Source organism: Centroberyx affinis, unplaced genomic scaffold (assembly GCF_046629955.1).
Source record: "Centroberyx affinis isolate AG114_WGS23_722 - 3 ecotype Tasmania unplaced genomic scaffold, CSIRO-AGI_Caff_v1 ptg006264l_1, whole genome shotgun sequence".
Classification (NCBI taxonomy): Eukaryota; Metazoa; Chordata; class Actinopteri; order Beryciformes; family Berycidae; genus Centroberyx; species Centroberyx affinis.
Window position 1 is genome coordinate 251069 of NW_027283188.1, and position 16284 is coordinate 267352.

The following is a 16284-nucleotide window of genomic DNA, read 5'->3' on the forward strand; positions in this document are numbered from 1 at the left end:
CCTCTTATCTATAATTAATCATTTTAATGGACCCCAATCGCCAACATCTTAACTCCTCCTCCCCCCCCCCCGCCTTCCATTGCTCTCCCCATTAAGCAACCAGCTTAAGATTAGTGGGTAAAAATGCAGCTAATGAGGGAGTTTGGAGCAGGGGTGGTGGGATAATGAACTGATACCTCTGGAATATATCATGCTTTAAATAAGGGGGGGCTGGATCGATAATGGTAATCAGTGTTCTCGTTGCTTGCCCACAGGCTGCAGCTCTTTGACGCAGAGCCTTTTTTTGTGAATCGGAGGGCTCCGATCGATTCGGGACCAAATGACAAGCTGATGGAGAACAGATCCAGGAGGAGTTTTGTATTAGCAGATTAGTCTTTGATTTATCTCTGCCTCATCCATATACAGTTTTATTATTATTTTGCATGTCTTCTGTTCTGCACAAATTTCTTGTATGCAAAGATGCCAATTTTCTCCCTGGAATGCAATGATGCCTTCTATCATGGTTCCCACGGAGTTACAGAACTGAGCCCGGTCTCCCGCAATTTCGTGAAATGAGCACAATGTCAAGCAATACGTTTTCCAACCATGAAAGGATTATGTGAAGAAGGTGCGATTAGAAACAGGTGGTGGATGTGCGGATACTTTTGCCTTCAACTCTGGGTCCAATTCCCAACTCAAGCCAAGAAGTTTTCTATTGTGAGTGAAGTCTTCATTTTTTGGCCAAAGTCTTTCTTATTTGACCAAAACCTTACCCTAACCTTAACCAAAGTTGTTTTACTTGCCTAAACTTACCTGTTAACTAATCTTTTCACGTGACGAACAATAGAAAATAGTGTGTCACACCATTCAGCATATTGTCACACCATTTGGAGGAATCTGCGTTTCAGAGTTCGTGCTCATTTCACGAAATTTCATGAGACCGGGATGATTCGTGATTCAGTAGAAGCATTGTGTTTCCACATAGACATTGAAGTGACACAGGAAGCGTAGACTTAGGTCTTACCCAGCACAGTAAGACGGGCGGGTCGGGATCTGATAGCCGCCTGGATGGCCTGGCACTCGAAGAAAGCGTCGTCTTGCATCTCTGTCCTCTGGATCAAGAGGTGGTATTCCCCTTTACTGTGGTCTCCAACAATATCATACCGCGGGTAGCCTGCAACACCATGGTTGGAGTACACATTGTTAGCCGTTGCCACACGTCATACACGCATGCACAAGCATATTTGCACCACAACACATACACGCCAATGATTTAAAAAAAGAAAACAAAGCTGTGTGACAGTCGTGCAAGTCATTGGGTAACAAACCTAGTTCTCTCAATATCACATTCAAAGTCTTTTCACACAGTGCTACTACTTGTTCTAGCTATCACTACAGCAGCAAAAGAAACACAATATAGAAATACAATTGGTTTTCCAGTGAGTGAAGCCTTGTTATTTTGTCCTCCACATTTGGCCACATTTGTGTTCGATGGCGCTGGGCTGGTTGGTAGAGAGAGAGTTTTCTTTTTTCCAATAACAAGGAAATATAAAATGATTTAATTTGCCTCTGTGCATTAATTGAACAATTGCCACAGCGGCGGAAATTATGGTACGTTCTGCCAGTGTAACCTAATGTGGAACAAGTCTTAATTTCTATTATACAGCAGGTCGTTTCAGCCAAACAATCTGACTGGTCCAATATGTGTCCCAATCATGCTGGAAATTCCCATAAAGCAGATAGCCATGCTTTATTGGTTGCTATGCCAACTCTAGTGGTAACCAGGGGACTATTTTCTCCAGCCTTTTAATCTTATGTATGAATCGACTGTGTACCTCTTTCAAGAAAACTTCATACGGTATACATGTGATGTATACATACAAGAAATGCAGCTCAAAGTGCTTTACAACAAAGAAATGACATGCATGAAAATAGCCATAGAAAACAGATGATATTAGATGCCAAATACCACCCAGAGGTAAAAATGACAATGGCAATATAATATGTGTATTTACAATAATAATAGTAATAGTAATATGTGTAATTACAGTTCTGCTTGCAATAGAATAAAACTGAAAATGAAAATACTGAATGACTTGTGGCGAAAGAACTATTGGATAACATTCAGTTATACTATTGTATAGTAAAAGAACCTGTGTTTTTTTTTCAGAAAAAGACATGTGCTGTGATACTCCAGAGATTACTTTGCAACCATACTAAGATGCAAACAACACCAGAGCACAGCTAAGTAGGAGATCCTCTTTTAAAAGAATAAATGAATGTGTCAATCCTCTTATTGTATCAAAGAAGGGATGACTGGTAGCAATGTGAAGACCAGGCCTCTCTCTTTCTCGCTCCCTCCTTTTACCAGCACACGAACAGGTAGACAATTTCCTTTCAGAATCAGAGATACTGACAAAATTGGATAATCCCTCTTCCATTCTCCAAAGTCCAGTCGATGGATACAGTTCAGACAGAGGGGAAGGGAACGGCGTGCTTGGTCGGAGAGAGGAATGAAAGAAGTGGCAAGAACGAGGGAGGGAGGGAGGAGAGGGAATGAGTATGCATGCAGGTCAGCTTATTGAGAGAGAGAGAGAGCAAGCTGGAGATGGAGGGAGAGGGAGGAGGCGGAGAGGAGGGAGTCCATTAAAGCCAAATGGGCAAAGTAAATAACATTAATGCTTATTGATTCCATCTAAAATACAGCTATTTATTCTACTGACCAACAATCAATGGCTAGGGCACTTTGGAAGTCCCTCACTAACACTGGCCCATAGTAATAACACAGGCCTTATGACAAATGCTCTGTCATTACCTTGGAATACAGCAGCTAATACGTTTTTATGGCTCATATTTAACTAAAACCACACTCGTTGCGTCGTTGTTATTTGGATATTAGTTGGTTATATGCTGTGATTTAATATTCTTAATACTTAAAAATGTAATACTCAAAAACACAAGGTTTAATGGGTAGAAGGAGACGGATGTCGACGACAGCGGTTGCTCAAGCTTGGAAAGTCTAGCATAACAAAGTGAACTGAGGGTAAACAGTCTGGACCACAGTGCCTTATACACACTCCACCTGTATAAACTCTTTCATTTGCATTTTCTGTGAAGCAACATCATTAGGTACCGCTAATACAAATCCTATGATCGGAGAGGAAGTAAATTTCCCCTTGGGGCTCCGGCAAGCACAAAGTAATCGGAATACATTTTGCTGAATAGATGTAAGAGAAACATTAGGAGCAGAGATTGTGTGGGAACGAATGGCTGGAAATAGAGAGGAGGGCCAATTAAAGCAAACAATGTGAAATAGCGCCGGTCGAAGGTGATGAATCTCTCAGAACTTCCCTGGATGGTGTTAGATCAGTGTTGATTTGAAGAAGAGAAGGCGGGAGACATAATCAGAGGAGAGGAGAAGGGAGGATAGTCACCAGTGATACAGACCATTTACACATTGGTAACACTTTATAATAAGGATATACTAACCCTTAATTCATATAAACAGTTAACTAATGTGTCTGGTAATCATTTACTAATGGTGTTCATGTTAACTAAGGTATTAATTTAAACATTATTTAATAGTCATCTTTATAAACTATTAAATAATGTATAAATAAATACCTCAGTTAACATGAACACCATTAGTAAATTACACATTAGTTAACTGTTAATTAAGGGTAAGTTAATGCTTATTAAGAATTAACTAACCCTTATTAAGCATTAACTAACCCTTAACTTGTACCCTTATTGTACAGTGTTACCTACACATTTTGACATCAAAATATGCCTGTATGAGTCATTACAGTAGTTGAGAGGTAGAATTTTTCACCCAAACCTAATCACATTGAAACACAGCTAACCCAGGCACAAAGCAGGCATGATTGACAACCTCACAACATCGCAAACCAGGCCGGCTGTGGTCGGTTTGGCTGAAGTGTTAGTGGAATACAGACCACTTCTGACTAAAAAGCAAAATACTGGTGGGAGTTGTTGACCCGTGTCCTGCATATCAAGCTGAAGGATTGGGGATTGAAATGCAATACTGGCGCACGGGAAATGGGTTTTGAAAGGAAAGGTTATGGGGAGAGTTGAACTGTCAATGGTATAATACCGGAAAAGGACAGCACCGAGAAATGTAGCACAAACTTCTCCTGCCTCCAACGCATTCATTGTTCAAACAAAGGATACACTCAGATTGTGCTAGAACTATTTCACTGATAAATGTGATTGATATTGTCTCTAGCTACTGTTAGCTTGTTAGTTAGCTAATATTCAGGTGAGCTAACGGTGTGTGTTTACAGGGCTGATTTGCACACTAGCTAATGTAGCTAGCAAAAGCAAGCATTATTAGTGGTTGCATATCAACATTAATGCCGTGTTTAAGCCAAATTTTAAGAGGAGAAAGAACAGGATGACATCTCATTGCTACAACTTGGAGGCGTTCACAAGCCAAAAAAGTGTTTGACTCGTTGGAACACCCACCCTGGATTCAAAATCAACGAAGCGCAGCAGACATTATCTGTGTCTCGTATGTAGAGTTGTTTGTATTTGCGTGAACGTAACTTAGAATTTAGATTTTTATTATCTTGCACTGCCGATATCGGTGGCTTCACTGCAGTGTTTGCCGCTGGTGTTGACGCACTTTTGCGATTCCAGATGCCAAGTTGGGGGCCCACCAGAAAATGCTACATGTCCTACTTGTAATTACCACTAGAGGGCTGACGTGAATGTTTTTTCCCAGTTGCCACTGCGTATTTAAGGTAAATCACATCACAACAATCTTTTTCCAGGTACCTCCCTTTTTCTTCAAAACTCTATACTTAAACTGAATTGTCTGTGCTTATAGTTTTGTGTAATTCTTTGGGATATGCACCAAGAAAAAGTTTGCCACAGAAGCTAGTCCCTCGAGTGAGCACATTGTCTACAAAGCAAATCTCCCTTTTTCCTTGCCTGGCTGTTGTATATGTTGCCATTATTTGTGAACAGACAATTCTCCAATGGACCTCCATGATGGCACCAACTGTAGTTGATAGGAGACTGGTGACACAGCTATTTTTCCTATCTGACATTTTACAGGCATTTCACGTTGAGCGCTATAAAGATAACAACAGAAGCTATCGAACGCTGTAACGTGACCATTAATCGAATGTTTTGCAGCGATCTGGCGTTCAAACGTTGTGCCAGGGCCTGCTGATATGGCCTGGTATGGATGAGTGCAGGTACTGTGTAACTGATATGTCAATAGCAGGCTCCAGGAGTGAACGGGCTGAGTGGAGGGAGCTCACAGCCACACAGTCCCGGGGAGGCAAAGGCCAGGCGCAAAGTGGAAAAAAACGCCCTCACGCTGATTAAGAGACGGGGAGCGCGGAGAGCAGACGATACTGGGAGACTGAGTGAGCTTGAGTCTAGGACGACAATGACAGTTGAACTCTCTCCCCCCCCCCCCCCCCCCCATCACCTTCCCTTCAAGAGCCCATTTCCACTGCGCTGGCATTACATTTCCATCTTCATTCCCTCATTGACTCTGGCCTCTAATTTAAATTACTGTAATATGCTACTTCAGTGCCCATACAGTCAATGGTGTTTAGTTTTGCAAGTGCTATTATCTTTTAGTGCTAATATCTTTTCAGATCCAAAAGGGTCATATTTTTTTTTTTTTTTCTCCCTTTCTCTCCCGTTCCAATAGGCTAGTTATAATAATAATAACCTGTTTAAAGAGCAGTGCGGTGTCAGCAGGAAGGGCTCTCATCTGTTGTCCTGGCAAAAAAGGCCAATTACACTGTCGCCTCAAAACAAACACTCACAGTTCAAGGGGAAGAGAGAGAGAGAGCCTTTCCAGTTCACACAAGTCCTTGTCATTGATGTGCAATCAAGAATGAAGAGCTGTTTACTCCGTGACGGGCATGCACATGTGCACAAACAAATGCATGTACGCACGGGCATACATAGGCGAGCGCCGACCCGTACACACACACACACACACACACACACACACGAACACAGAGCTCCTGTCTTCTGTGTGTCTGTCTACCTCTGCCAAGCTAAGTCGATAGTGATGTTTGGTTAGGCACCGGTGGGTCCCCGGGGGCCCGGTCATTATGACTTCTTTCAGTGACACCGGGGAAAGGCCCTGGAGTGAGATAGAAGAGATGTAATGGGAGGGAATTGTCCTCCGAGGCCCAATTAGGGGAACACTGCCTATGACAAAATGGGAGCCGAGAAAAGAGGCCAAGGCAGACAGAGTCTTCTGGGGAATACATCATGTTAACATGCTAAAATATGACTGCATGACAACGCATACCTAGCGCTGTTCAAAGCGTTCACAGAAGCGGCGTCGAGAGAAATTTCCCTGCTTTTATATCGCCCCATCGATGGAGTGTGTGTGTGTGTGTGTGTGTGTGTGTGTTGCCTCTCCAGTAATGCTGTAGCTGGCAAACTTAGAGATGAGGTCTGCTGTTATTGACCTAACCCTCCACATAGACAAACACACTCCACTCAGAAGGCTGATTGGAGGGAATCATTTCCTCAGGCAGCTCTGGTCTTCAAAACAGCCTGGGGGGAAAGATGGGGGGGGGGGGGGGGGGAGGAAGGCGGTCGGTTTGGAAAACGAGCAAAACACGATTAACCATCTGCCAGAGGAGCAGATGTTGTGATAAATTGCAACTTTCAAATGTTGACTTTCCGTAACCCAGTTGGACGCACTGGCGAGGAGGATTTTTTTCCCCACGTTTCTGCACACCCGGACGCTTCGGAGACGCCCGTCTGCCGCCGCGGAGGAATGAAGGACGAGCGCGTTCCCAACGTGCGCTACGGCCCCGACGCGCTCAGCCAGACGGACGCAAATCAATACCGAAATAAAAAAACACCTGACGAACCATACGCGACCAAACGAGAAAAAATATCCACTATGGGGTTTTTTTTTTATCTGAATTTATCCGCAGAATAACAGAAAACCAGAGAGAAAACATGGGACGATTTAACAGAAAACATGGACGAGAAAAGCAGAAAACCAGAAAACATGAAAAACAGGAAAACAGAAAACATGGACGATTTAACAAGTGGGCACAACTGGGTGCAAGTTGCTCCGGCTTAACAAGGTAGCTTGAGTCAAGATCGGGCTATAATATGGAGCTAAGGTTACTGACTGACACCCACAACGCAGGTACATAATCAGCCTGAGGGAACATTAGGGTCAGGAGAAAAAACACAAGAAATGTCGAAGTCAGACGGCCAGATATCACTACAGAGGCTTTGCAGTTGCGGATACCTGGACAAAGATCATTGTGGCGCGGGTAAAGGTCAATTCAGTAATGTTGTAAGCAGTGCTGGAACGCACCCCAGCGGCGTTCAGGGAGTAAAATCGGAGGGGGATGAATAATTGAAACGTTTCCCGATCCGGCTGAAAGGTTCCAGCAAAAAATCAGGTTAAGAATTTCCTCCGTGGCCGCAGACATGAGCAAAATTACCAAGGTAAATCACAAGAATCTTTCATCCCAAACACAGAAACTCGGGCGTCTCCGAGATCGTTAAGCTGCCGCATGGAATTATTTTGCTTGCTTGTGGTTCGAACCGTCATCTCAAATGAAGCTGATGCCTTCACAACTGTTGCAATAACATTATATCAAATGTGCAAGACGGTGTAACATCTCGGAGACGGCCGAGTGTGTGTTTGATGTGAAAATTATTTTGACGTATTTGAAGCTCAGTGTTTTGTCCGCTGAATAGAACCCAAATTTGAGAAACCAGTCAGAGAGCGCCATACTGTACGTATGACTGGTTTCCAAGGCAACGGAACCCAACAAGGCAACGGCTTCCCTCAGCCTGACGATATGAGACTGACCAACACACACGACTTGGAAAGGTAAGGAAATGCAAGTTGATCCTGTTTAAATCTCCCTCTGCAATGCAATATCATATACTCCCCCCTCTCTCTCTCTCTCTCTCTCTCTCTCTCTCTCTCTCACATATACTTGCATAAGTCAATAACTGGATAGCCATTCTGAAGTGAGCAGAAAGTAGCCCAACAGGTGTGTGTGTGTGTGTGTGTGCGTACACATGTGCACATATACCCATGCATACCCAAACCCATGTGATTTCACGGTGGAAAAAGTATCATTGAACTGGCAGATTCACTGCAGAAAAGGCATTCCGAGAAATGCATTTCCAGAAACAGAGGTCAAAAGGATGAGCTTAACCTTATCTGTCGAAAAAATTCACAGTGGTGTGGCATGAAAGTAAAAAAGGGCAATATTCATGAAGCCTCTTAAAGAAGCAGGCTAGGTCTGTGAACTGTTTTCCTCTTGATATAGATTAAGGTACATCACCAAGGAGTAGAAGTAAGAATCGATCTGATATCCTACTTTGAGATTCTCTATGAAAACAGGCCAAGTGTTGCAAACATAATATTCCACAAGCAGAAATCATATGATTTATTTTCAATTGTATCACCTTGGCAGAATTAGTAAGTGAAAAGCACATGACTAATCTAGTAGGCTATATGTCACATTATATATATATTTTTTTTGATGTATCCTATTACTATTTGCTGCTGCTACCTACTTTCCCCACAGGGATAATGGCAATTTATTACACTGACAGGTTCTATTACATTTTTGACTTGTGTACTGGAATGTTTTTATGTTACTACAAGCATGCAAGACAAACCAACAGTCATGCACATGCAGCCAGTCAGACGACCCAGACGACCTGGGAGACATTACCTGACACGTCCCTGTTAACCCCCAGGGCCATGCCGTCCCGAAGCCAGAGCACCATGCCGTGGTATCCGGGGATGGAGCAGGGCAGGGTGACCGGCTGGCCCGCCACCACCACCAAGTCCGTGGGCTGCTGGGTGAACACAGCGCTGCTCCCTGGAAGAGCGAAAACAATGGAGTGATTAGCTCAACTCATACGATACACAGCATCATCCGGACAAAAACCGACCCCAAGCAAGCAGCAGGTAAGCTCTTGTAAGAATCTGATTAAGAAGAGGTTGTAGCCTTGATAAAAAAATTACACAAACACTGGACAACTCCACTGTTACATAGCTGTTAGGTCAAGTCAGGCTTGTAAAATAGCCTCTAGCACTGAAGGAAGAGCAATAAAGCTGCATAGCAAATAGTACCTAATGAATTCAACACCGCCAAATGAAAGCCTACAGTATAATCATTAGGGCTACCGCTGTTACAAAAAGGAGTTGATATCTTCACACCAGAACATTGCAGAACATTAAGAGTCATAATATTATTTAATTGTGATATTGTTGCATCGTGGCAATGCTTTATCGGGAGCCCTCTGGTGAGACTCCCACCCCTGAAAGGCACATAAATCAACACTTCATTTGCAGGCACATGGGAAACAGAAGTGTTTTGCAGCGCTAGACTGGCCTGCAGCTGGAAAATGGAGGGAAACTCACACAGCAATGTGTGTTATCGACAGATCCTAACCCCATTTAGGAGGCATGTTGAGTGGCAGGCTATCCATATGGCTGGCCAGACAATTGCCTGGGGCCACAAGGCATCATAGGCCTTTGGAATTCACGTAATTTTGTTCAAATAATTGTTCCTATTTACATTTTTTCTGCTCTTTTCTCTAGTTATTCTCCTTGGCCTCCTGTTTTCATATTCAGACCTGCCTTATATGTCCCCTGCCAAGGGTTGATCTCCCCCTCAGTCACCCCTCTTTAACTTTATTACACTCGTATAGAGTTGAGCAGCAGCAGTAAGAACAGGATGAGGTGCTTGAATGTCAGAAATTAAAGGACAAGGGGACCAAGGTTAACAAGGTTGTACTGGGGATAAAAGTCTCCAAAAAGTAAATATATCCATAGAATTGGATAATCATCCATAAAAAGGCTGACAGTCTGCTTTTATGATCACATCTTAATATTGCTAGTAACTTTAACAGTAACCTGCAAAAGGCTTTACTTCCATGCCAGCCATTCGTTTATAAGAGTAGACTAGGTGCCAGTTTTTTTGGCAAGGAAAGTTTTGTTTGTCAGTTGTACTCCACTGAGCTTGTCATAATAATAAACAGCTATAAATTCAATTTAATGGACTATTCTAACTTGACAGTGTGCTTTGGGTGCAGAAACGAGAAATGCCCAAAGCAGAGTAAAAAAGAAGACAAAAATGGAATAGAAGATTTTTAAATTAAACAAATTTCCAAAAAGGTAACATTGCCAATGAATCAGAAGACAAGACCAACAATGCAAAGACAGGACAGCTTGTAAAAATAGAGCCAATCCAGATTAGAAAACATTGCAATCCCTCAAAATAAAGACATTTACAACTGACAGATATAAGAAATAGTCAGAAGATCATACAAATCCATTCTAAATGTGCTGATTAAATCTGTTATTTACATTTTCACCTTTTGGGAGAAAATTACTGGGGCTTGTTTACCAGAGAAGAGATGGCTTGTGCACATAAAAAGCATAAGGAACCATTTCAAAGCACACAAGCAGCAGTAATCATTATGAAAATATGAGTAGTTGGTGCAACCCAGAATAAAGAGTAAGCATAGGAATAGAAATTGATGCATTAAAACAGGACTTAATAAATCAGTGGAAGATTGTTTAGAGACGACTGCTTGCTGTTCTGTCATTTTGACTGTGTCGTGTTTGATCGTCACATCTTTCAAGAGTAGAAATTTAAAAGGAACACAGAGGAACTGATAAAAGAATTCACCATTGCTAGAGCCTGGGTGGTGAGATTTAACATTTACATTGCTCTTATCCAATGTGATTGAACCTGAGGACGTTTGTTTACAGGACAGTCTCTCTAACCGCTAGGCCACACTGCCGCCCCCCTTTAACAGCAAAGCCAGCACCTCCCGCTTGAAGGTAAACAGACAGTCTTCTATAAATATTGATGGAGAGGTCAGCTGTGGCTGTGTGGCTCCTTCCAGCCCAGCTCCCAGTTGTATTTGTCATCAGTGCTGCTGGCAGGGGAAGTGAGGTGAAGCATGAAAGTAGTTACACTTTACATTTTCTTTTACGAAAAGTCCCTCTGTCACTATTGAGGCTTTGCAGTTGCGACCACAGTTGTGCGCAACAACCAGAGAGATACCTGAAAAAGATTGTTGTGGTATGGGCATAGGTCCATTCAGGAATGTTACAAGTTAAAGTGAATGGTCTGATAATGCAGATTTGTTTCCAAATTTAGGTGACACAGTAAACTGTCTTATCTTTAGTCCAAGTCTCTACTTCAAAACACTCAGAGTTGTAGCGTATTGAGTTCTTGTCAGTGCAGTTTTTAGCTTTAAGATAGAAACACTAGCTTAAACTTAAAACTTCACTCACAATAGAAACTTTGTAGCTTCAAGCTAGAATATAGCTAGCTTAAAATTAATGCTTAATTCACAATAGAAACTTGGTAGCTTTAAGCTAGAAAAACTAGCTTAACATTAAAACTTCACTCACAACAGAAACCTTGTAGCTTTAAGCTAGAAAAACTCGCTGAAACTTAAAACTTCACTCACAATAGAAACTTTCTTTGTGGGGAAATTTCTCTCAGTATAATTTGTTAGCTTCCACTCTCACTAGGTGGAAGGTAAATGTATTTGTAAAGCCTTTTAGCCTTTAGTTAAAATTTTTTATTGTACTTCATGAAGACAAACTTTAAATAATGGAGAAAAAAAAGTCTGCATCAGAATTCAATGGGTTAGTGTTAGCCACTGGACACAGTGTCGCAGCTTGCAAATGCTAGAGCACGCTTAGTATTTGCTAGAGAGTACATTTTGATTTTCTTCAAATGGGGCCAGCACAAAAAAACAAACCAACATTTTTGTCTCAGAGAAGAAATTGGAAAGCCTTCGTGGAGAAAGGAACATGCTTTCAAGGAGTCTCTGAGTTGTTAGTCACACAGAAAAAAAGTTTTTCTCAAGGTTATTACCATCCAGAGTACATTGTGTACAAAAGGCTTTTCAGAGGCCGCCAGTCTGAGATATTATTTGTATTTTCTTCATGAACCCCTTGCTGGACCCATGTTTGGTTTATTTTGGTCTTTTAATTCTGCAGGCACCACAACTTATGAACTAGAGGCTTCCATGAACACCTAGACCAAAAATTAATTGATCATTCCTAAGGGAGGGAAGCGCAGAGAAGAGGAATATGGCGTAATATTTGAGGTGAACAAGATTATTTCCCTGTCACCGGCTTTCCCTCCACAAACTGACTGTGCCAGAAGTCTCTATATTTACCCAAACACAAATTTTGCTTCTTCCATCCATGTTATAACCATCGCTTAAATTCACCATTACAGTATTGCCTCATTTCTTGTTGCTTGCACTGAGTGCAATTTCATAGCACTCTTGCACAGAACAAGCATATAAGCTCATTTCAGGTTAGAAGACGGATGACATGTTGAATATCACTTCTGCTGCTAAATCATGCTGTTTCGCTGATGAGACCTTGTAGCACCCAATAATGTAATAATTTCCTGAAAATGTAATAACGCCTGAAAATGTAATAAAATTTGCACTTAACTTGATAGAAAATGTAATAAAACCCAATAATGTAATAACTTGACCAATAATGTAATAAAATGTCCTGACTGATATTGTAATAACATTTTACCGATAATGTAATACCTTTCAATATAATAAAACCCAATAATGTAATAACTTGACCAATAATGTAATAAAATGTCCTGACTGATATTGTAATAACATTTTTGCCGATAATGTAATACCTTTCAGGTGGGTCATTTTTTTTTCAAAACTGATGATGTTCATTTTCAGTCCAGAGTTCTACATTTTTTTTTTTTGTAAGAATTTAAGAATGTTATATACATTGGATTTCAAATGAAAGAATGAGTATTAGGTTAAAGTGCAGACTTTGAGCACCATACAGCCATATGCACATGGGCAGAAACTCAGGGACATGCAACTACATCCTGGTCTTATTGAGTGGGTGATGGACTTCCTCCTTGGGAGACCATTCCAGGTCAGATAAGCTTCTGAGCAGCACTGGGGAGCCAGGTAACTGTTCCCTAAACCTTCCTCTTCACTCTCTATACCACAGATTTCCAACAATACACTGCCTCATGAAAACAACCACAATCCAACAAAAAAACAACTTTCGGTAACACTTCATTTGAAGGGGGTATACATAAGCATTCATTACACCTACATACGCACTACATGACACCTGACATAAACATACATAACCAGTCATTAATGTTTGTTCCACATGGTCATGTCACTTTCAATGTCAAATTGACATCATCCTCTATGTCAAGTGACATAGTGGTCAGTTGACATATACTGTCATACTGATATGTTATGACACTTTCTGCTTCAACATGACATAGTACTTTATGACAATTGACATTGTCGTTCTGCGTGTTCCTCATTAAGTCAAAATAATATAACGAACAGCCAATCATTTTGGCCACTAGGTGGAGCTCTAGTGGAGCTAAACTGAGATGTTAAAAATAAACATAAAAATGTTATTACAGTATCAGTCAGGACATTTTATTACATTATTGGTCAAGTTATTACATTATTGGGTTTTATTATATTGAAAGGTATTACATTATCGGTAAAATGTTATTACAATATCAGTCAGGACATTTTATTACATTATTGGTCAAGTTATTACATTATTGGGTTTTATTACATTTTTCGAAGTGCAAATTGTATTACATTTTCAGACATTATTACATTTTCAGGAAATTATTACATTATTGGGTGCTACAGACCTCTAATGTTTACTGAATCAGTATAATAGCGCATAAATGATAAAGCCACAGTGAATTCCGGGAATGTTAAAGAAACAGTAAGTATTTGCCATGGTCTTCCGTGATTCATCCATTCTATTGAGCAAATACATGCTTTTTATCTCCCTACAGCACCTTCATTTTGTTTTTCCTCCTTAGGTCCTTGACTAGTAATGCACTAGAGCGTTTCGTATTTGTTTTGAACAGCACCTTATTTAATTAATAGGGTGTGATGATGACTTGCCTCTGTGTGGCATTCTTTTTTTCCAAAGAAGCAAACTTAACATTTATTCAGGTGGATCCGACTTTAGGGGAGGTCTCGGGCTCTCAGGAGAAATTAAGGACGTACTGTACAATAACAACAACATTTGCTGGTCTATAAAGCAGTCTATTCCCTGTTTACCAGTGTGTCATGAATAGTTGATTAATATACCGGGTCCTACGTTTGCAGGGAATGTGTCTCCTTTGCCCTACATGCAGGAGCCAAAAAAAACAGTCTGAAATCCTTCTACTACCATTTCCAGTCTTTGATAAACAATGCGGTGCCGCTTTGCTTCCGCCAGCATTAGCATCATTAGCAATATTCACACTGACGCTGTGTGGGGCTGCAATTCCCACATTCTCGCTATACATATATGAATAATCAAGTCTGTGAGGTTTTAAATAGGGGTTCAGCACACAAACAGAAAACAGAGGATCACAATCAGCGCGGAAGCAGCAAACAGTGTCAACAGGGACTTCAGTGGGGGGCGATCTATATATGTACATATCTGTGTATCCTTCCATCAAATGAGGTTTGTACAGCTCTATGGGGCGCACTGTAATGTGAAAATCTAACCTTGTCTTTTCCGCTGCGTCTTCGCAACAGTGTGTCTGCACAGCAGGGCAAGCACTAATGGGAGGATGAATAGAACAAATGAATCTCATCATTACATCTCCCAGCTTCACAGTGGGAGAGGACGGTCTCAGTCAAATCAAAACAAATAAACATATCTCTTCGCAGATATTTTCACCTCGCTTTCCCCCCATTAGCCTGGAGGCCTCTCCCATTACTCTTCGATGTTCAAGTTGCCAAATTGCTCGGGCCGCTCGGCACAAAGGCAAATTGTGCCTGCGTAGAAATAGTTTCTTCTAGTTGTTGACTTGGAGATTGTTGACAGCTTAGATGGGTGCAATTTAGAGATAAACGACAACAGTGTAGTGTCTTGGTAAGCAGGAGAGCCACTTGAAGCAGAACTACTCCAAGGTAACCTCGAGTTTCCAGCCATGTTGAGATCGCCGGGGGAAAATAAAATAGAACTTGCCGCTTTTCAAAGTGAACGATATTTCAGGTCGTCAGTAGCTGTTACGTGTCGCACTGCATGTTGAGTCGTAATTGTGCTGAGGATAATTGGTTATGACCATGGTACAACAGCGTGTACTGAGGGTTAAGCAGATAATAAAGAAAGCCCGGGCAAAGCCGCCTGCTAGTAACTAAACTGTAGTCTACTTATGTGGATCTGCTTGGAAAATTGAAGGGCAGATCCCTCGACAAATCTTAATTCGGCTTCATACACATCTCAAGATCAGCGGCGCACTCGGCGCGATGTTTGCTCGCTCAATTTGCAAGCCATTGATGGGGGAATCGATCCTCTCATTGGCTCGCGGATTTACTGAAACGCAATTAAGCTTATGAGGGGCTCTCAATTCCCTTACCTGCCAAGAAGACTGAGGCGAGGGCGGGGGGGGGCATTTGGCAGCTTTATGCCACTGTGGTCTGTGAAAGGTCTGCTGGGGAGATGGAAATGTGTTCCTTAAACAGCTTCAGCAATTTAGCAAAAGAGTGCTGAGAGCGATTTAGTCTCATTATGGTTAGCAGACTCCGCCATCGCTTCATAGAGCTCTGCTGAGACTCAGCACTGCCATGAGCTACGGCACAGGAGAGGACAGCCATGCATCCCTGTTCCCATTGTAGGCAGTGCAGCAGTGGAGTGAACATTTCATTCAGTCACTCCTAGATATATTGCCTGAGTAAAATGAGTTTACCTCCAAAAATCCTTTCATTGGTGCCCCGGATAATAACTTTCGAGATTTATTTTGTTCATTTTTTTTTTGTTTATTGTCAGAGACTGTTGAGTAAATTTGCTAATTCTACTGACTTTGTCTGTATCTCATTTATATCATATGATCCCATCATTGCTGTCGAGTATAAACCTTGTATCTTGTCGACTTTCCAAGAAACCAGCCTTGATTCGAGTTTTACCACTGTGCATTTTTTTGAGGCGATCAAAAGGCTTTTGAAAGGGCATCGTAAGCCCAAGGATGGTAGAATCTCAACCCATAGAGGAGTCATGTAATCCTTTTCCATTGAAGTTAAAACATGAAAATCGATGAAATCAGAGTTACGGGGTTTTTCACGCGAGTCACTCTGTCTGAGAGAGCCTGGGAAAATATGAAAAGCCAGATACACTCTGAAAGGGCTGTTAACAACATCACCATTCATAACCATTCATAACCATTTTTCATTAGTCCTTACAAATACATCCTTACAGTGAGCTCTACTGTGTTTGAGAGGGCCGTTAAAGGGATATGAGCGCAGGGT

General features: G+C 41.5%; 1 protein-coding gene across 1 annotated transcript in view; it reads right to left on the reverse strand.

Moving 5' to 3' along the window:
• The window catches only part of kirrel3a (kirre like nephrin family adhesion molecule 3a), a gene marked incomplete at its 5' end in the record, with an annotated part of 73099 nt that extends 64247 nt beyond the window's left edge, over positions 1 to 8852 (reverse strand). The window contains 2 exons of the mRNA XM_071512418.1: positions 1004 to 1153; positions 8703 to 8852. Of these exons, the coding sequence (XP_071368519.1) occupies positions 1004 to 1153; positions 8703 to 8852 (300 nt within the window). The remainder of the gene's footprint in view (positions 1 to 1003; positions 1154 to 8702) is intronic.
• Between the last annotated feature and the right edge of the window lie 7432 nt (positions 8853 to 16284).